This window comes from Diplotaxodon limnothrissa, linkage group LG5, assembly GCF_057381915.1.
Source record: "Diplotaxodon limnothrissa isolate DT_005_m linkage group LG5, D_limnothrissa_male_GT1.1, whole genome shotgun sequence".
In the NCBI taxonomy this organism is placed as follows: domain Eukaryota; kingdom Metazoa; phylum Chordata; class Actinopteri; order Cichliformes; family Cichlidae; genus Diplotaxodon; species Diplotaxodon limnothrissa.
Genome location: NC_140600.1, coordinates 10,429,341 through 10,451,412, shown reverse-complemented (window position 1 = coordinate 10,451,412; position 22,072 = coordinate 10,429,341). Strand labels below are relative to the sequence as shown.

At 40.3% G+C, this 22,072-nt stretch overlaps 2 protein-coding genes across 2 annotated transcripts; both read right to left on the bottom strand.

Annotated features, from left to right (window-relative positions):
• Nucleotides 1-538: 538 nt before the first annotated feature.
• Nucleotides 539-4,655, bottom strand: setmar (SET domain and mariner transposase fusion gene). Its single transcript, XM_085353788.1, has 2 exons — nucleotides 4,563-4,655; nucleotides 539-1,330 (listed from the first exon to the last, which is right to left on the bottom strand). The coding sequence occupies exons 1-2, from the start codon at nucleotides 4,653-4,655 to the stop codon at nucleotides 539-541; spliced, it is 885 nt and encodes a 294-aa protein (XP_085209914.1).
• A 13,823-nt stretch (nucleotides 4,656-18,478) lies between these two features.
• lrrn1 (leucine rich repeat neuronal 1) lies at nucleotides 18,479-20,632 on the bottom strand. The gene has a single exon (XM_085353787.1). The coding sequence runs from the start codon at nucleotides 20,630-20,632 to the stop codon at nucleotides 18,479-18,481; it is 2,154 nt and encodes a 717-aa protein (XP_085209913.1).
• Nucleotides 20,633-22,072: the final 1,440 nt, after the last annotated feature.

The following is a 22,072-nucleotide window of genomic DNA, read 5'->3' as shown; positions in this document are numbered from 1 at the left end:
GGTTCCAATCTCGATCCTATGTGACTATAAAAGGAAACCTATTAAACATCATTCTTTCACACCTGCCAGTGCAAATGACTTCACTACTTCTTCCAGAATCATGTATGGTGTGAGAAATGGGCCAGGACAGGACAATAACTATAAGACTGTAAATCACCTGGGAACAAGCCTGTCCTAATACATGAAATAGATTATACAAGTGAAAGAACAGATAAGAATGTCAGCAAGAATCTAATTGTTCTTGTTTTCATTGCATCATCTCGCAGTTAGTGGGAGACGGCATTAAGACAGTGGCAGGTCAGCAGACACTCAGGGGACCAAACAGGAAGGAAGCAGAGATGGGCACAGACATGACTCATCCAGCTCATTGTGTTCATGGAGCCACCAACATGCTGCGTTGTCTTGTGCTAACAAGCAGCTGAATTAATGAAGATTTTAAGAACACAAAGACATGAATTAATAAGCATCAGAACAAAAGAAAAGAAAAGCTGAAGGTCTCTTGTTTTACAGTAATCTTTCCCCAATGTTCATGATAATTTCAGCTGAGAATGGATAAATCCAGAGGAAGGAATTGTGTGCAGTTGTTGGAACCACAGCGACACACTTTCTTCTGGAGTCCATCTGTCCTCCTGGCCTGTGCATCGCTTTGCATGGGCAGCAGCTCTGCAGGACGCTGGTTACTGTATCCTCCTGAGTAGTCGAATGTCAGCTCCTCCTGAGCTTCAATGTCCCGTCCAGCAAACAGCGCCAATCTGGGAATTACAGAGTGCACACGCACTGGCACCATGACCAGATTGGGCATGCAGGAGTGGTTGAGAAAGCGACCCACGTTTCCCACCTGGGCGGGGTCCACAAACGTCTCAGTGACGGAGCCCGTGCCCGCGTGCTCCCTTACAGCGATAATGTAATTATTTTCTTCAGACCTCTGGGCAAGCTGTCGGCGCCTGGCCTCCTCAAAACTGATCACCTCCCCTGCATACTCACATACAAATGCCCCGTGTGAGATTTTCTCTAGTGTCCGGGCTCCCCAGCCCCTGTCCCGGGTTTTGTACACTTGCAACCTAAACCGCAGCCCTCTCTGCACCACCCGGTTAGAGCAATCGTCACTGCAGGTGCAAAGGGCATTACACTCAAATACAGGTGAGCAGAAACCCAAGTCTGTTCTGTTGAGGTTGAGCAGCGTGCCTGTGCCGTCATACGTCTGGCCATGGGTCTGCAGGCAGGAACAGCTGTCAATGCAGCACGAGTGGGAAAGGCAGGAGCATCCAGGAAGGGTAACTTCACTGGGGTCTTCAGTGGATCCTGGCCCCTGAACGTTATCTGGAGAGTACTGAAAGACAACATAAAGATACAATGAGCGTTGCAATTTAAAAAACAAAACAAAAAAAACAACAACTTGTGGAAATTGTGTAAAACAATACAGATGAAGAAGACAATCCACAGATAGTAATCAAATTCTTTTGTTTTTTTTGGACAGTTTGTTTAAGCATACAAGACTTTTAAGTATCTGAAAACTGTCAACCTCCATTAACAACCACATCCACACACACAATCATAATATGTCCTCTGGAGCATCACGAGTAAGGAGTTGAAGTTTAGGAGGCAGTTATTTCTTGTACTGCGTGTTGGTAATGTGGCTGTGATGCTTTGCTGCCATCTGTTGGTAAAACAATGTGTTGCATTTAAAAGTGCTAAAAACCACCAGGATTTTAGGTTTTTGACACTGAGGGTTTTCTAGATCACTCGGTTACTTTTATACTCATCTTTTAAATGGCATAAATGAATTACAGCATTGTTTCTGTTTGTTTGGCTGATCCGTTTACACAGTATTAGTCTTTTTTGAAACTCTAAAATAACATAACATTGGTATCAACACTCAAAATCATATAAATGAGAGTTACACTGGTGACCTGGAGCAGCACCACCATACATCTCTTTGGCATGCATCTACTTTATGTCCATGTTTGCACAGGGCATGAACAGAAGGTAGAGAGAGGAGCTGTGATTCAAAGTCCACTCTCACTGCACGTCAGTTTTAATTTGTGATCTCAGTTTGAGCTGTCATCGAGGCCACGGCCACAAAGTCAATATTAGGGGAGGGGAATTGTAGAAGTAATTCCAGTGTAATACAAATGTATTCAAATTCCATCTAATAAGCATGTACACTATATAAATGTGTAATGTAACAACCTACACATACGGTGATTGGCACTTCACTCGGACATCTTGTGAGCTTTCTGATGATTAGAACATAATAAAAACACTCATGTTGGCTGAATACAACTGTTCGTATGATGCGTGGTGAATATGAAGCTTGAACTCAACTTTGAAAGCTAATGTTAACTAGGGCTGCCACAAACGATTATTTTGATAGTCGACTAGTCACCGATTATTTTTGTGATTAGTCGACTAATCAGATCATCATCCATTGGACGTACAGCGTACAGCTTATTGCACCAGCAGCATCTGGTCTTATATAACTATCATTAGCTTACAGCTTGAAGTGTTTGTGCTAACTAAAAATAAAGACAAGATGGTAGTTTATTAATTTTTAATGAAATTTGCAGATTGTTTCGGTGAAGTTTAATAAACTCCTTGCTTTCTAAAATATAACAGGACACCGGAGTATATTATCCAGCGTCTCAAACTTCTGATGATCAGCTGTCTGCTTGAAGTTTATTTAGCTGTGCAAAAACTATAACTTTAATCTTAGCCAAACCGATTTACTCAGGAACAAATAAAATACTAAAGAAAGCCAAACAATAACATTTTAAGTTATCTAAGTGACTTATATATCATGTTTAACCTGAGTAGCGAAAGACAGTGGTGGGTTTGAAAACGATTTGCCGGGAGTCCAGTGTTCTCACGGCTCTAGTTAGCCTTGCCCCCGCCTAGCTAACGAGCTAGTGGGTAACAGACGTCTCCGAAAACGTCGGAGAGCTTTTGAAAATATGTGGTGTCTTGATAAACTGAGCAGATATTTGAGGTTTACACAGCTACATTCTCGCCTGAAAATATGTTAAACGTTTATTTTGTGACCCAGAAAGAATAATAAGAGTAAAGTTAAAACTAACTAGCTGCCGCCATTGTTGACAACTGCGCTGGGCTGCGCTATGAATTCTGGGACACAGCTTCTTCTTCTTCGGGGTTTAACGGCAGCTGGCATCCTTGTACATGCAGTGCTGCCATCTTCTGTTTCAGTCCGTTATTACACCCTTAAATCCTACTACTCATTCCTGCGTCCTTTGTGATCTTACAAAGCTTCAAACGATGCGTCGACTATTAAATTAGTCGTCGACGATTTTAATAGTCGACATAATCGTGACTAGTCGACTAATCGTGGCAGCCCTAATGTTAACGATGGCTTAATCATTACATTTTGACCAAAACACTTTCCTTCCACTCCTGGTAATTACTGGCCCTTTATTTATTATTAAAAAATATGTAGTTCCAGCAGTTTCGGTTTAAACAAGACACACAGACAGTAACATTAGTTTTTCATTTGTGTCAAGACTGAAATGAAGTGTTATAATTGCAAGGTGTTAAAATATTAACCACCCAGTAAACAGCTGATGGCAGCATTAGCGATTAGAATTGCTAATGACTACTTTTGGATAATGGTGTGTGGCTACCTGTTACAGCAAACTAAAAACACTATTTTATGCGTTCATGTTGTACCTGTGCCTTTATGACAGCTGGCACAGGCTCGAGCATTGACGTAAAACTAAAAGGACGAGTTTCTGAGAAATGGAGGGAATATTAGTGCTCACATTTTGATTATATTTGCATATTTTTGTGTGTGTCTCATCCAAAATACGTTATACGGACCAAAGTATTGGACACTACCTCTTAATATCTGAATCTCATGACCACAGGTGTATAAAAATCATGCTTCTAGCCATGCTGTCTGCTGTTAAAAACATTTGTGAATGAATGGGTCTTTGTAAAGACCTCAATAAATTCCGGTGTGGTATTGCAACAGGATACCATCATTGCAACACGTCAGTTCTTGAAATTTCTTCTTTTAAAGATATTCCATGATCAACTGTAAGTAGTGTTGATGCTGCAAAGTGCAAGGGTTTAGGAACTTACTAACGCCATTAAGTGACAGGCCACGTCACTAAGTGCTGAGGATCATAGTGTATAAAAGTTGCCCAAGCGGTTTTGGCCCAGTGGCTTTGTCCATATATTGTACAGCTACGTACTACTTATTTATAGTTACATATCCACAGGACAGTTAATCTGAGATGTTTTAAAAAGCTTTTTATGTTATGTTTTTTGTGTTCCCACCAAGTTTAATTAAAAATTCCGATGTCCCATGATTAATCTAAACACCACTAGGAAAAATAGTAATTGGCCTGTATCGTTGCTGTTTGTCTTAACTTACAACACGTTTAATTAAAGTTTTAGTGTCACCACATTAATAAAAAGGCAAGAACTACTTCTATTTTAACCACCCTTACACTAAGCTAGCTAAACATAGCGGCTAAAATATCGGTGCAGTGTTTTGAAATGCTCAAACGTGTTCAAATAGAGAGAAAAGCGAGTTAAAGTATCGTTACCTGAAAAGTATGAAATGCCAGTCCTTCAAATAAAACGGGAACCTCCTCCAGACCTCGACTCAGATCACCGCCGTGCGCGTCAGTCACATTCATTCCTGTAGCTGCCTGAAACAGCGAATCTGCTACAGATGTCAACAAACCAACTTCCGGTGGCTTCATTAGCAACTTTCGCCCTCTAGTGGTGGCATTACACCACAGCAATTAAAGCCTGATGGCCATTATTGACCAGCTGGACAAGGACACTTATTTTTCCACGTGAAAATGAAGAGTTCAAGCACAAAATCAATCAGTTTTATGACATTATTTTTTTTCTTATTACTGAGAAAAAAAAAAACTTCTTTCCGTCTTTGGTCTTCAGTTGTTCTTGCATCCTTTGCACTTCATCCTACAGTTGCTTCCAGTATTGCCTGCAGATGGCAGTATTTCACCAGGAAAGCACTAGTATGACTCTTTTGAGTCCTCATCTCCAACACATTTGCAAGAGAGGAAAGCACTTGTTTGAACAGAAGCCAAACATTTTAAAGTGCATTTAAAGTGCTGAACAACCTTATGTGCTTAATGTGCTATACCTTCTGTTTTCTGCGATGGGACTTTTCATCTGCATCCTCATCTTCCATCTCTTCAACCATGCAGAGATTCCATGTTTAACCTTTCTGTGGTGTTACACTGGCATGTGTAATTGATATGCAGTGCTTTATTCTGTGGTGGTTATCAGAAGCAGATGGAGGGAGGTCACATTGTCAGCTGGCATTTCCATGGTGCACACAAGTGACCGAGGATTTTCCTTTGAGAACCAGCCTTCATCTTTGTCCTTGGGCGAAATTAGTGCTGTCAGTAAGCCTGCATCAAGAGTTGGGACTGCATATTCAATCAACTGAAGTGAAATGCAAGCTTTTGACAATAAACTAATTGACAAATTGACTAAGTGGACAACATGAGGGACTGACAAATATAAAAGCTTTTGAAACATGTACCACGAGATCTCCTTTATCTGTTTATTTGTGCAAATTGTAAAATCTGTCAATTTGATCAGTTCTATTGAACAGATTTAGAATTCCCCTTAATTATCCAAAATATATGAGTTTTCATCCATTTGATCTCTATGAGGTCATGCAATGGCAAGTGCTATTTTGGTCCAGTGTGCAGAATTTAGAAGAATATATTGGCAGAAAATTAATTTAATATTCAGTTAAATTTTTATTAGTTTGTAATCACCTGAGAATGAGAATCACTGTGTTACTCTTACCTCTGAATGAGTCCTTTCTTTCTAAGGAGGGAACAGGTTCTCTTCTTTTAGTTGACTGTGTTGCACTGCCGTGTTTCTCAAGTACCCAAGAACAGACAAACCAAACCAAAGAGGCCCTTTTGCTTTTTCAGTGGTGGGCAAGCATACATTGTGGAGTATAAATGAATGGTTGTGGTTAAAAAAACCTCACTGATAGATGCTGTAATATAACACTTATTTTGGTATGATGTACCAAATGCGGTCCAAGGAAAGCCAAGCCTGTGGAAAGGTTGTAAAAACAGAGCAGAGCATTTGGGACTGCAGACAAATACTAGTCAAGTGTCCACACTGACTGTATTTCAAGAATAAGGCTCAGTGCAATATTCTGCTGGGAGATTTTTGTATATTACCTTGATACCTACTGTCTACATGACCATGAATACTGTCTTATGGAAGGGGTGTCTTGCTGCAGGATAATCTGCTAGGCTGCACTGCAGATGCTGTTCTGGGATAGTCTGAAGAACATGACTAAGAGCTCTAAGAGTGTTTATTATCCTCCATATTCCCCACTGCTTGGATACGCTGGAAAAGCAAGTTTGATCCACAAAGACCCCACTTCGCAACTTACAGGACTTATAGGATTTGCTACAAACACCTTTGTGTTTGACACTAAAAGAGATGCTGAAAAGGCCACAGTGCAGTGGATCAGAGCAGTGCTCTTACAATTAATTTTAAGTGGCACAATTGTTAGCTTGTTGCTGTTTAAATAATGCAAAGGCCAAGAAAAAACGTTTGACTAAATGGTGAAAATCAGGGAATTACAAACTCATAATTCATCCTCTGAGGAACTTTTTGACTGTATTCCACCACTTTTTCATTTGGCTGCTGTCAGCATCAATGATGGTCGAATTATGTGATCACTTTTGTTTTTTTTTCACTTTGTAGGCTGATAGTTTTCAACTCTGCTTACACACTGTGGCATTCATTCATTCCTAAAGCACTACCCAGTCCTAACCAGTACAGATATCAGCATGATTTTTTTTTCTTCTGTTCTCAAAATGTCCCTTTTAATTTTTTTTTGAGCAGTGTATATAGGGCGCATAGTCTGATGCCCTAATTAAACAACAAGCTGTATATCTCCAAGCTTACATTTGAAAAATGTTGCTTTTAAATAATTAAATATGAATGTGGTATTTTTTTTCTCTCTCACATCCAGAGGAGGACATAATATGACTTGGCATTGTGGTTGTACTTGTGCTGGTTTATAAAGGAGTGAAACAGCTTCACTTGTTCCAGATGAGGCAGGTTGATGGGGGTCCGTGGTAGGCGCTATTGTTCGGGATCCTTTGATTTTAATGAGAACACACACACGTCCCAACACAAAGGAGCCGAGGCTGGACCGCAACTGGTTCGAGAGTTAATGAACCAAAGGCTTGAAAAGAGCATGTTCTCCGGGGAGATTATCAACCACGGTGAGGCACTCCCTCTGATACTGTGCTGATTGACTTGGCCTCAAATTGGCTGCGATCCTTCTTCCAGATTGCGAGGAAAGCTGTGCCGTGGCCTGGCCTGCTGGATGCCCTGTTGTCGACTCTGACAGTGGAGAACAAAGAAATTTTCAAAGGTTTTCCTCATCTGTCTGTGTCAGCGCGAGAAGGCGTGATTATGACAAGCTGACCCGAGAGGTTTCAAAGGGGCTTCTTCCAACTGCTCCTCCAAGTTACTCAGAGGCCATCAAAGGCGGTGAAGCAAACAGGGAAAGCGGCGTGTTTGGATCAGTCGCAGAGGCAGTTGGGAGAGTCGTGTTTGTGTTTTTTCGGATTTGGGTGGTTGAAAACAGGTAACTTCGGGTCGCATTCACGCACCCTTTAGCTGTAATCCCACGAGACTTCGATGTGCCTTCCTCTGCTGCCAGGCAACAGCAGTTACAATGTGTTTCACTCAAATGGCAAGATTTTGCAAAACCAATTAAGCAAGGAGTCAGAGGAGTTCATCAGCCTCCTGAGGCAAGCTTCATATTTAGCTCTTCACTCTGAGTTTGAAGAATGAATAAAGTTAGTGAGAAGTTTACAAGAAGACAATAAGTTAGACAGAGCTCCAGGTTTTGATTGAAACTTTTTTGTTTTTGCAGGCATCTGAAAGACGCACAAACAAGATGCTCCTGTCACCCTAAATTACAGTCAAGACCTGCTATATTAAGAATGTCGCAGGCCAAAATGATTAAAACTAGTTAATAAATAAATAAAATTGGCCTTTACTAAAACCCTCAATACTGTCAGCATTAAATAAGAGAAAATCTTGGTCTAAGTTAAATACTGAATACTTTCTCTGTTTACAGAATACTGGACCTGTTAATGAGGCAGTGGTGTCAAACTTGTTTTAGTTCATTCACATAAAAGTCAAAGTGATCCCAGATGTGTCGGCCTAGTAAAATAATGAAAAAGTGAAAAAGTAATGTCCTAAAATCTCATGCCAACCCTCATTTCTTTATATTTTGTTAGAACGATTAGAAATCGATGCCGTGAATTATTGAAACGTGCAAACATACCTGGAAATAAAATATATAGGGTAAAACAGAGTTTTTAAGAGTGAATATTTGGTATGACCGCCTTTATTCATCATCACAGCCCGGACTTTCTTGTTGTTTCTATAGGTAGTCTTCAAGAATAGTTCCCCAGGTTTCATGAAGAGCATTTGAGATTTCAAGATGATCCTACTCTTCTTGAATAAGTTTGAGTGAGGTGTCTTTTTTTTATAATTGAATGATTGATAGGTCAGTGTTAGATGACTTTGGCTCAGGTACAAAGATTGGACTAAAATGAGTGAAAAAGCAGCCAAAGAATAGCTTTAAGACTTTCAGATAGGGAACTATAAAGAAACTAGGGTTGACTCAAGACTTTTGCACCAGTCTGTATCAGTATATTGACATAAAAGTTTTATTTTATTTTAATTCTTTATGATTCTTCTTCATTTTCTAATCCTGTGCAATGTTGGTTTGAGCAGACCAGCAAAAGTATCACGTAAGATATGATTACAAAGGTAACAGGAGGCAATAATAACAATAATTACACCAGAAAAAGAAATGGAAAAATAATACATTGCTAAGATGGTAAAAGAGTGAAATCTGACTTTTATGTATGATTATAACGAACTCAGATCTGTATTGTAGTCACATTTAGTTACTATAATTAAATTCCTGTCACTCTCAAGAATAACACGCAGTAGCAAAAGTGTTTCGGTGTTTTACAGAGTAAAAATGGGAATAAGAGCACTGCAATCAATGCACAGCTTTCACAAATGAACTCAGCCAAGCAGGATCCCTGTAAAGATGCTGAATCTCTCAAGAGGTTCCATTCTTCTAAATCAAATCGATACCCTTTGTCAATTTCCACTTAGCCTGCTACGGGGTCAGTCCCTGTGTTTTAAATGGGTGTAATAACCAGTGGACACTTTCTCAGCAGGACCTCTTCCACTCTGGAGAGAAAAGAAAGAATTTCTCACTGAAGACGATTTGTTTGCATTTAGCCTTCTTTGACAGACAGGTCAAAAGTTTAGGTAGGTACCTACATTAATAAGGGTCTAAAAGCATGTTCCCTTAAACGTAGCCGTTCACTTCACGTCCATGGAATTAGAACGTGTCAGTGTTAAGTTCAAAGAAATCATTAGAACAATACCATGGCGCAGATTTCACATTAGCTCGTGTCTATGCACATGTTGCGTTTCTTCAGCTTCTGCCTTGTAAATTGTAACTGTCAGAGTATAAAACAGTGGGTGTGCTCACTGTTCACTGCTGATGTTCAGTCCTTGATCAGTAACTATCATGCAGCCAAACGGGCTCCATATTTCTGAAAGCCATATGCATGCTGTCTTTGCATGCACACGGGCATGAAATGGGCTGTCTGTGAGATGTCAGCTTGCAGAGAATGAATCCAATACTCAGCAGTGAATATTTTTTAATGGTGTGTTATTATCACAGCAAGTGAAAAAAACAGTTGCAAACTAGCCTTGTTTCCTTGAATAAAAAAGAAGCTAGGTTATATGATTCTCGGCAAATATTTGCTGGTAAAATTGAATTTGATGTTAAAACTTAAAGTGCCGAATGACTGCACGCCTCTCTCGAGCCATGCGAGTCTGCAAAGCTGTTCTTAAGTGGAATGATGATGTAAGCTAAATGCTAACTGTGAGCGTTGGCCACTACGAAAAGGCTCTCTTTTTATGTGTTCAGCACCAAAGTAATCCATATGGATAAGAAACAGTAAAAACTTATATGATTTACTCATGAAAGTGGCCACTTTCTCATTACTTTCATATATTGTTTTAGTAAGTATCCAAAACATACAAGTTTCATTATATAATTTTTCAAGGGATCTTATATCTGTTTTCACTCTTGTATGCTTTTCATACAAGTTTCACACAAGACAGATACAAACTTTATAAGATTTATATATATCTTTTCCATATACTGCAGATATTACCTGATCTTAAGCAGGCTATGCTCAGAGTTTAAATCAGCTGGAAGTGACAGGTTTATTAATATAGAGCAATGTAGATTCTCTGTTGAAGAAATGTATTGTAGGTGCAACCTGTTGAGGTTAAAAACTACAAAACTAAAAACTACTACTGCAAAACTACTACAGCATAAACTGTGTTTCACTTTGTCACTGGAATTTGCATTTATTCACATTCAGATTGTGATGCAGAAAATGTATTTTTTTTTAAAATAAAAAATGTAAATTTTTTTGGTTCAAATCTGCTGCCAACACTTTTCTTGTTACACTGCTGGAATTTCAGCTATTAGAACCCAGATTGCTAAACCGATAAATTACATTTGTAGGCCAATAAGAATACCTATTCAATCAATAAAATTCATTCAACTTTGAGCTGGCGACAGACTAAAGTGATTTTCGTGTCTCCTTTAGAGACAGCGGGGTGGTATCAGAGCTGAACACACAGACTAACCTTTACCTTTCAACTATATGCCTTTTAAAGTTTCACAGCTTTAATGTGCAGCTTTCATCTTAGAAATAAAAAGCAGCACTAAAAGCACAGTGAGCACTACTATAAAGATATCAATATATTTATTTTACCTCTGTGCACACTTTTGATGGTCAAATCGCCAATGAAGCTGAGTTTCTGCAATATTAGGTCTGCGCTCCTGTTTTATTTATAGTGTTGTATTTGACAGTTGCATTTTTTATAGATCTCTATCAGCTGTTCCTCTGGTAATGTCTCTGACTGGAGTAAGGAGTGCTCAATCAATCCATTTTGTACAGCAGAACTGTCAAATGACACGTCAAGTGCCCCCTTTTATGTGAGAGTGCACATAACCTGGAGCAGAAAGCGTGTGTCCGAAATGAAAGCTGGCAAACACCATCGTGATAACTGTTAATCCAAAGCTCAAGTTTTAAGCTTGTCTATGTCAAACATGCTTCATTGTATATCTCCCAGGTGTATTATTTACTGTGTATATAAACATGCTGGTATGAGAGCATTTCCAACTGATTCTCGACCTGGAGGAAAGTTCTTAATTTTAATTTGAGTGAAAACCATGGCTGCCAACCTCTTATATACAATGAAAATAAATAAATAAGAAATCAGTGAATCATGAGGCCATCATGCTGTGTCACTTGGAAACTGTGACTATACAAAGATTTTTGATATATTCATAATAGTCAGACACTTTCACCTGCTGATGGCCATTGCTAAAAAAAAAAAGGTTAATCTTTTTTATAACAGCAGTACATTATTTAATTACTTACTCTGAGAAAGTCATTTATCACACTGATTGTTACAATAATTTTTCGTTATTCACTGAAACGATCCAAAATGCACTACAACAGGATATAAAAGCGACAGTTATTGTGATTTGGCACTATATGGCAAGTAAAATTGAGTTGAACTGAACTGTCCTATAATTTCTGGTTAGCAACATAAATCGTAGGCTACAGTCCTGGATGCAGTTTGGATTTCACCACCCTGCTCTTGTTGGTTTAAAGTAATGTTCATATTGCCACTGTAGGCCACTCTGTTATTTACCTCCTGCGCACAAACTGAAATCTGTTCATTGTGCTCAGTTTTTCTCTTTTAACCCGCTCACGGTGCAGATAACTGAAGCCCCCCTGCTTTTAAGCAAGCAGCAATATAATTGTCAGTGTCACGTAATTACTGAATTTAGCTGTTAGATTACTTCATATGTGATGTTAATCCTGCTGCACCACCAGTGCTAATGGCTCCACAGATTATAATATAAACCAAGACGGCCCATCTATTTCTTTTTTCTTACCAAGCTTAGCTTAGCATTTTTGGCTGCTGCCATATTTTTTAATCCAAACGTGCCCATATTTGGATGAAGGATTGAAGTTTTAACACTGGCCAGCTTTGTTGGCAAACTATCCCACAAACACAGGTACCCCTGCCTACCAAAACTGTGGCACAGGTAACAGAGGATGCAGCTGCCTGTGTCAGATCACATGATGAGTTATTTAAAAAAGAGGCATTATTCACAGGTGGTGTTATAAAGTGTTACCAAAAAGATTACTAAATTCCTTTTTGATACCAGATGATACATTTGCTAATTTTATTGCAAAATTGGGCATTTTAACATTTTGGGATGAGCTTCAAATGGCTACTAGAGGAACTGCTGTTTGTTTCGCACTTTTCATTCCTGAGGGACTAGTCAGGTAGGCATCAACATAATCAGGCCTGACCGATGTGTTCATAAATCTTTGCACAGAAATGCCTATCAATAAAAAGTAAACCTCTAGTCATTGTACAGGAGAACTTGAAACTGCCGCCCTGATAAAGTAACAAACCCCCACCTCCTTTACCCTTTACCATTCAGGATTTGAAGTAAAGGAGTTGTCAGAGTTGTGCTGGAGGAAAAGTCGGAAGCAGCGTAAGGTCAGATGTAAACCAAGGTGGAAATCCACTGCTTTTTGTTTTAGTTTAACTTTAATACACAGATAAAAATGGCCACTCCCACACACCAGTTAATATGAGTATGAGTACATTTCACATTGTTTTAACAAAGCAATCAGTACATTGATGACATACACATTGTTTCACCTTCATGACCCTCAAAGTTTCATCTGTCTCTGCTTTCGTTATTTGCTTATTTTGGGCTATTTTTCACATGGATGCTGACTTTCATTGCCGAGCCTGTTTGAATTAAGACACAACTGTAATAGTAGGAGCTACATCTAAGAAGATGGAAATGAGCTTGAATCCTCTGTGTGAGCCCCGAGACTTAACACACATTCATGCTCACAGTAGGCTGCAGGCAAAAAGCGTAGCGCTTTAATTGGGCCCTCAGAGAAAACAGCGGAACAATCCATCCAACAATTCATTATGCATTTAACAGATGATTAACATTACTGAAATACATTATGGTTCCACGCTGTTATTGTGTTTTTGTGTGCCATCATTCAGACACTACAGAAGTAATAATCTCATCACAGTCGAGTCCAACAAGTACACGACAAGAACAAGTGAAGCAAATCACTTTCTTTCTTGTTGATTGTATTCCGCATTATGAATTTCAGTTTGTTTAACATCACACGGTGACATCAGTGTACGGACTGCGAAGCGATGTTCTCACCACTATTCAACGAGCAAATTGATATTGTGTTGGCACTGGTGGAGCTCATTGCCTCATTGCCCCAATACTTCAGAGACAGCATTTGTTTACCATAATTTCAGTTTTTCATTTCTGCTGTTCGGCGACCGTTCGTGGCCATTTGAAAAACTAATAGAAGCTGCACTGAAAACATAGATCTGGATGTTCTTTGGAGTTTACCTAACAAGGAAAGGCTTTGTGTGACTCAATGTAGAAGAAAGAAATGGAAATTTAGAGTATGTTGATTTAATGGTGTGCACCAATGATGAAACTGAGCATGTATGCTATGAATTTGCAAGGACATTGTGAACATGCTGAAGTTCATCAGCTATGTTTACCACTATACAGTTAGCATGCTAATGTTAGCACCAAGAGAAACAAGGACAAAGAAAAGCTGATGTGGTCTATAAAGCCAGTTAAAAGGACAAATATATTTTTTGGCCTTTTAACTGGCTTTATTGGATAGATACAGTAAAGATCGCCAGGAAAGTCATGCAGCAAAAGGCCACAGGTTGGACTCGAACTCTGGCCATGTGGCATATGGTTGCCTGCGCATCTGTCTGAGCTAAACCAGCACCCTAAAACCTGTAAGGTTTAATTGGGAGTGTGTTATAAAGCCCTTCAACATAAAGGGCTTTATAACACACTCTCATATCAGTGAGGGGTTCATAACTACAGTGTTCACCGGTGTGTTGTGTTACAAAGTAATTTGCTACACTACGTTTTTCTGTTCTTCTGTTATCTTCGTGGCAGGTGGAAAGAAAGAAAAAAACAATCAAACAAGTTTCTTTTTTCTTGTGTATTTGCGCTACAATCAGCAGATTTCAGTTTATGTGCAGGAGGAGGAAAATGGGGGAGCGGAGGACTGGAGGAATAACACAGTAAACATCCAGATGGAATGAATGACTAATTAAGTCCATGGCAAGAAACCCCTTACTGTCACACAGTAGATTAATTTCAAAGAACAATTATTGAACACAAGATAAATTAACTATTTTTAACCATTGCAGTTAGCTGTGTTCAGTCATCCTTGAGGGGCAAGGTGTGATTTTCTTTTCTATCATAGGCTTCTATAAAGGTTCTGAGAGCTTAAGGTTCTGTTTGTGTCTTTACCGTAGTTTAGTGCATTCATTTTAATATTAAAAACTCCCAGGGTAATTAGCTGTGGCTCAGGTGGTAGAGTGGGCCATCAGTCCCCAGCTTCTCCTGTGCATGTCTCAAATTATCCTTGGGCAATATACTGAACCCCAAGTTGCCCCAATACTGAATGTGAGATACAAGGTGTATGTAATCAGCATCTAGTATATGAAAGAAATCGCAGCTTAACTATCAAGCTACATGCATTTTAAATGTCTGCATCCCCACTGTTACAAATCCTGCCTCAGCTCACCTAAATTCACTGCCATTAGCGTCTCTCCAGTGTTCTGTCGTAATAAGGGATAAAAGATGTGTTTTTGTTAATTTGCTTAGCTTCATTCTATCAGCTGGATAGCATTGTTCGCCATATGCAATCTAGATAAAGAGCACTTTACTGGTAGTGAAAATTTCATGTCTGAGAGTTTGGGGATAGCAGTAAAAAACCCTCACAGGTGCTGTCTCTGCAGGAGAGCCACTCACTTTCCAGAGGAGGTGTGAAGTCACACCCAAAATCTCCCCAGAACGTCCAACATGGAGCCATGGTGGTTATGTATGCCTGTGAGCTCATCACTTTGTTCAAATACAGGCAGAGAGAAGCCTGGGTTGTGAGAACTCTTACTGCACTTATCTTAAGGGCTCTCAATATATGCTAGTACTTTGCTTTCAACAGTGGCCTTCGTTGGGGTTAAACTTGGTCATTACTGGATGATGCTAACATATCTAATTTGCCAGGTGAGCAGGAGTCATGTAGAGTGGAGATTTCTATTTAGCATAATAGAAATGCTAAATAGAAATAGAAATAGAAATTTCACATAAGAAAAACATATGTCTTCAGTTGTAAGTATATGTATCCCCAATGCCATCATTTCTCACAGCTAGTATATGCTGTGAAATATGTTCAACATTTTCCAAACACATTGGTTAGTAGACATCAAAAATGGTGTTTCTTCTAATCTTGAATGTGAAATCACAGTGTCTGTAAATAAAAAGGGCAGGGATAGCTCAGTAGGTAGAGTGGTGGCCCCATGATCGGAAGGTCGGGGGTTCGACTCCACTGAACGGCTACCCTGAGGTACCCCTGAGCAAGGTACCGTCCCTACACACTGCTCCCCGGGCGCTGCACTGGTGGCTGCCCACTGGGTGAATGGGTTAAATGCAGAGGAACTATTTTCCCTATGGGGACTAACACGCACACTTTACTTTACTTGTCTAACAAAAGCTAAGCTCACTTCTGTGCATTGCTTTAAGATAGACCCATTTACAATACTTGACGTAATATGGAAAATAAATTAGACAAAACCTCTTCAAGCAAAGAAACAGAGATCATCCAATGGCCCCCAAAAGAATTAGAACCTGCACAAATATTTGCACACTGACATTGTGGTTCTCATACAGTATTCATCCACTTCAGCTGGAGTTTTACATCGTTCACCTCGAGTGTAACAAAAGAAAAAGGAAGCCATAGACTCCCCCATGTCATTTTGCTTCACCGTCAGCGCAAAGACTGAGCTTCTCTCGCTCCGCACCTTTGAAAGCGTACATGATGTTTTAGTGGTTTCCCACCTGCAGGGTGTTGACCTTGTCAGTGGTATTTCAGGCTCCGGGGATTTCTCTCACTTGGCTGCCACAGCCTGCAGGTGGATGAAGGGAGGAGTTGTCATGGAAACCGGCCACTGGGATGGGACACGGTGCAGGCTCCGCCGCACGCTTTGAAAAGCTTTCATTGATAGCTGTCCCAATGAGCTGATTTCCGGTCTGTTACTAGGCTACCCGCTGAGTCTGTATAAAGGCTCGCCCATTTCCTGCAGATTAAAGGACTGCAGCGGATGTTTCAAAGTGGCACTTTCAATGCTCAGGTTTTACAAATGCCCGACCACTCATGAGGTGTCTTCTTCTTGCAGCATGAACAACATTCCTGATATTTCCTTGCACAATCTATAATGATTGTGTAAGTGTCCTGTGATGATATCTGTTCATTGAAAACTATAATTGATGACAGAGAAACAGCTGCTACACATAAAGTAATGAATGGCTGATGAACTGTCCATTGTTTTTCCCCCTGCAGCGTAGGAGATTTGTCTCCATTGCAGCAATAATTGAGGCGAAAAGGGGCGGAGAGAGCACGCAGGAGAATGAACATGTTGTCAGGGGAGACTAAACGGAGATCGTCTGATTGCACCACAAGGCCCAGAGCTGTCAGTCAACATCAGAAACAAACAGAGCTTCAGGACTCCCACCGGAAAGACACTTTTTCTAGACACAGAGCCATCCCATTTTGGATTTGCATTGCGATGTAGTTCTGGACCTCGCTAGGACAGTGCTGGGCTGCACATTACTCAACATGAATTTCTCTGTTTTGTTTTGTTTTTTGCAGAAAGGGCACTGCATAATTTTACTGACGGAGAAGCACAGATGATGCTAATAATATTCCAGCGAATGAAAATCCAACATGGCACACTGATTAATAATTTTCAGCCTGAGAAATGATGTATAATTTATGAAGCACAACATGCAAAATGAGAATATGAGACAGTTGGGTAATTATTAGAACGGTTGCCTGGTGGAAAACAGTGCTGCAGCCTTTACTGTAATTGTTGATTATCCACAGTCCCCATTTCCTTTGGTTTGTCTCGATTATGTTATACTTCCTGGGGTGTTTTCTTTCTATTATGGACTTGGGAATGCTATGGCAACAAAAACATCCACTGTCTTGGGTTTGATTGACTAAATTCTTGGTTTTTCAAGTTACTGTACCTACTCTAAGGCATATTGTGCAGTAATTATAGTCTTCTGAGAGAAGAATTTAAATTGTTCTATGATAACTGCATCTTCAATTTTCTTCCCATCGACACAGCCCAAGTCTAAGTGTTGACAGACTTGGGTTACAGCCTAACACCTACAGCTATTCTCATCATACTGATATTAATAAAACCCAACATAGGATATTAATAGATGATGAGTTTTCCCCTTTAAGAATAATTTCGGCTGTTAAACCTTTGCTTCGGTCTGTCATTCATCAATTAATCGATGGCTGCATGCACCACACAATGGTAAATGAATGGTATTGCAATAAAAAAAAAAAGGCTTGGTGTTGAAATCATGGTTTAGAAAATGTGAGGAAAAAAGATTTTATTTAACTTGTTCCTCAACGAACAACATGTTGGTGTGTGTAAACCACAACAAAACCAGTGATTGTAGACATATTATAGCAAAATAAGAAACAAAGTATTTAAGAAAGTTAAAAAGCCTTACATCTAGTTACCTAGTTTATAACATTCATATTTCTATTGCTGGCTTACAGCAGTGGCTCTGCAAACTTAAACTCTAAATTAAACATATGGTTATTTTAACGGACAAAAAGAAACTTAAATCATAGCTGATACAACGTTACGGAAGAATTTCTAACATTATTCAATAGACAGTATATCAAGTCTAAACATACTTTGTCAGCTTATATTTGAGTTGATAGACAAATTAGTATATATATATATATATATTTCAGTGCACAACAGTCAACGGTGAAACTGTTTTACAAGAGAAAGAAAGATTACAGTCTCTAACAGTTTTGCCAGAGAAACGAATCAAAAACATCTTGGATTTCAGTTTTTTTTCCTTTGCTCACGCGTACCGAATCCGTGACGATGCTCATGCTGTGTTCATCGAAACGAGTACTAAAAGTAAAGCACAGTGACTACTAAGTCCAGGAAGCTAAACAAAGCTGCCGTGTTGTGTGTCAAACTGGGTAAAAAGGCAGTATGCTAAACTAGAGATTTGAAAATGGCGGTTCATCGCCCGCTTCAGTCTGAGAGAACAAAAAATAAATAAATCAAGAAACAAGAAAAGGAAAAGGAAAAAAAAAATGCTCAGTTCACTTTTACACAAAGAAGCAAATATGTATATTTGTGCTCCTAAAACAGTGTCCCACTTGCAAAGCTGCTCTCACCACATGTAATAACTGCGTGTGGTGTCCACCTGGCTGGGTTTGGTCTCAGAAGAACCCTCTTTGTCCTTCTCACTGTCTGCCTCCCAAAGATTGATAAGGGGGGGGTACAGCTCATTTAGTGGTATTGATGAGGTTTTCTGCATATACTTTTTCAGGGAATGGTGATAATTTTTCCTCTTCCACCTCTTGGCAATGTAGACACCCAGGGAGGCCAGGCTGATGACTGCAAACATTGATCCCATGACTGCTGCAAGAGCAGTGTTGGTCCCTTGGTCTGACATTTCAACGGCGAAGGTAGCCTGCTTTGTCGTCACATTAACGCATGACTTTTGCGTTTGCTGGTGGATGTTTGAGACAGTGAGGCACACCTCATACTCCGTTGCTGGCTGTAAATGTGTCAGGTTGTATTCATGAACATCCACGGGTACTCTGGCAGTGTAAGTAATATGTGGGTTGTCTATTTTCATGGTTGCAGATGACCACTTGAGGTTAGAGGTCATTACATTGGAGTTTATTTTCCAGGCAACGAGAATTGAGTGAGATTCGGTCTGTTTGACATTGATCTTCATAAGCTGCGTGCTGTCTAACAGGGTGCCGTTCACCCTTATGGCAGTCACTCTAGTGTCAGCTCCCTCTGAGTTTTCGGCCACACAGGTATATCTGCCAGAGTCTTCTACTTGGATATGAGAAATTCTCAGTGTACCTTCACTACTGAGGCTGTACTTGTCAGATATGGTGTCGATGGATATCTTGTTTCCCATGGGCGTCACCCAGTAGATTTCAGGCTCTGGCTGGGACATGGCTCTGCAGTCCAAGTCCACAGTCACTCCAATGTCCAAATTTTGGTGGCTGGGGAAGGTATCGTGAGAAATCATGGGCAAGCACTGGTTTGCTAAGTTATTCTGCAAAACTTCACGCACATGCATACCCCTGAACTCTGTTGGCATGGCACAAAACATGGAAAGAGGTTCCATAAAGCGGACTGTTGTTTTGTTGGAGCTCATCCACTGGATGACACAGTCACAGCGCAGAGGGTTGCTATGGATGCTGATCTCTCGTAAGTTGGGCAGTGAGTCCACTGTGGACTGATAGAGGGCATTCAGAGCGTTATTGTTCAGCATAAGGCTCTCCAAAGCTGGAACATCACGAAAGGCCTGGCGGTGGATGTAAGAGAATTTAGGGTTGTTTGTAGCCTCCAACTTAGTGAGTTCAGGAAGATTATCCAAAGCATAACGGTCAATTGAAACTAGCTCTCCCATGTTGTTTATACCAAGCTCCTTCAGTCTCAGGATGTTCTTGAAATCTCCTTCTTGGATCTTGTGCACTGGGTTTTTGTTCAAATCCAAGAACTTAAGGTTAGGTAGTTTCTGAAGTGCTCTCTGAGGAACTCGGACAAGCTTGTTATCATAGAACGAGAGACTCTCAAGATTGTCAAGTCCTACTAAAGCATTTCCAGGAATGTCTGTCAAATCCATTCCAGCCAATACAAGGCTTCTCAGATTGCCCAGTGGTTTGAAATTAAAGTCCATTATTCCAACAACAGGATTCTCCCCAATCATTAGGATCTCTAGATTGGGTGTAGATTCAAACCACTGGCTGTTGATGGTCTTGAGTTTGTTGGAGTTGAGGTGAAGCCTGAGCAGATTATGGAGCCCAGAGAAGGCATTGGCAGAGATCGTGTTGATCTGATTATGGTTGATGTAGAGTTCCTGCAGGTTGCTGAGATCCTGCAGACAGTAATCGGGCATTTCAGTGATCTGGTTCTCCTCCAGGTGAAGTGTGGTGAGCTGGGACATATTGGTAAGACCAACATCTCGAATGCTACTGAAATTGTTCTGGGATAGGTCCAACTCAGTTAGGTTAAACAGCTGCTCTAGCTCCTCACTGGTCCTGGCAATATAGTTGCTCTGTAAGAGGAGAACCTGAGTGTCACTGGAAAGATTTCCTGGAATGCGTGTCAGACGAAGATCATTGCAGTCTACAGTGATGGCTTCTCTGTACGTGGACTGGGGGGTAAACCAGGGTCGGATCTCACACACGCACAGCTGGGGGCACTCATTGCTCTGGACAAAAGATAACCCTGCTGATACCAGGATCAGGCCAATAAACACCTGGCCCAGAAAAAGGCAGTCTAACCTCCATCTAGCCATGATGGAGAGGGACAGCAGGTGGGTCCAATGACTTGGGAAAACGGTGTGTTACAGTCATCAACCAGACTTTCCACAGATTATGTCCTTAAGTCCATGAAATCAAATGCTCAGGAAATTCACAGCAGGATCTTTGAGTTTCAGGATAACCTGAAAAGAAGAAGAAAACATGTATGTCATTATACTGAAAATAATCTCCATCTCATTTTTAGAATATAAAGGGTTGATACTTTTTAGCTAGCTTGTTATCTTGGCCCTAAGATTTGAAAAGACAACACCAGTACCGGTTTGTTGTCCAGACTGGAATAGCAACTATTTCCATATCCAGACACTGGTGCTAATTCAAGCTTTACAAATATCTTTGTTGCCCCGAAAATGGATCTTAGGGTGTATCCCCACTATGGGTACTGTGTCCGAGCACCTCTGATCTTTGTACTGCACTCCAGAGTTCTTGAAGATGTTGGCCCAGATGATGTTCAGTTGGACTTGAGCATAGTATACACGTAGTGTGATTACTGAGCAACCAAACACAGAACCCAAATCCTTCCTCAATGACAGCTGCCCTTGTAAAAATGAAGTAATTAACAAATCTATAAGGCATGTGAGAGGACAGTGTGTCACTGCTTCCAAATATGGACTCAATTAAGCCACAAAATGTTAAAAGAAAATCAGAAACTTCCTTAAGCTCTGCAAGAGCACTTCTCAAAAGCGTGAATGTGCGTGGGAGAGAATGGGTTGAAATGCTGAGACAACGTGAAGTGTGCTCAGGCCAGAATCATTAGGTGCAGTGTGAGCACTTACCAGTGGGGGGATGGGAGGAGGGGATAGCAATTGTGCTTGGGCAAGGTACAGGTGCAACTGAGACCAGCCTAGTATATCCTTAATGACTTTTGTGCCTCTCTGACTGTTCTTTTTGCATATCTCACTCACTATTGGATGAAACATGATACAGAAATTTATGTTAAAACTTAAGTGAGCCTATATTATAACATGGTACATGGTAAAGATTATACCCGCTAAAGATCAGTATTGTTGCTGCCGTGGGCGTGTTAGTATGCTGATATTAGCATTTAGGTCAAAGCGCTACTGTGTCACAGTACACCTCACAGTTACCCCGACATGGATGTATCCTCTGCTTAATCTTGTTATCTGTAGGAATTAATGAAATATCAAAGATCGTTAATGTCTCTCATAAATGCAGCAATTACACAAGACAGAAGATTAAGTAAGAACAACTGCCTCTCCACTATCCTTGTGAGACTTGTCATTATTTGCAGCATCAACAGTTTTGAGAAAATGCAATTTCAGCTCATTACAATGCATGCACAAAACACTGCTCTGAACTACTTGGAAACAGCTCATATTCCATCGAGGGCTTTCATCTCTCCAACAGGCCCATAAGGACTCGATCATTAGCTTCTCCGAACATCATTACACCCTGTG

Coding starts and splice junctions, on each gene's coding strand:
- setmar (XM_085353788.1), bottom strand. CDS start 4,655: ATGAATGTGACTGACGCGCACGGCGGTGATCTGAGTCGAGGTCTGGAG. Junction 1,331..4,562: donor TGGCATTTCATACTTTTCAG/GTAACGATACTT, acceptor GTTGTCTTTCAG/TACTCTCCAGATAACGTTCA.
- lrrn1 (XM_085353787.1), bottom strand. CDS start 20,632: ATGGCTAGATGGAGGTTAGACTGCCTTTTTCTGGGCCAGGTGTTTATT.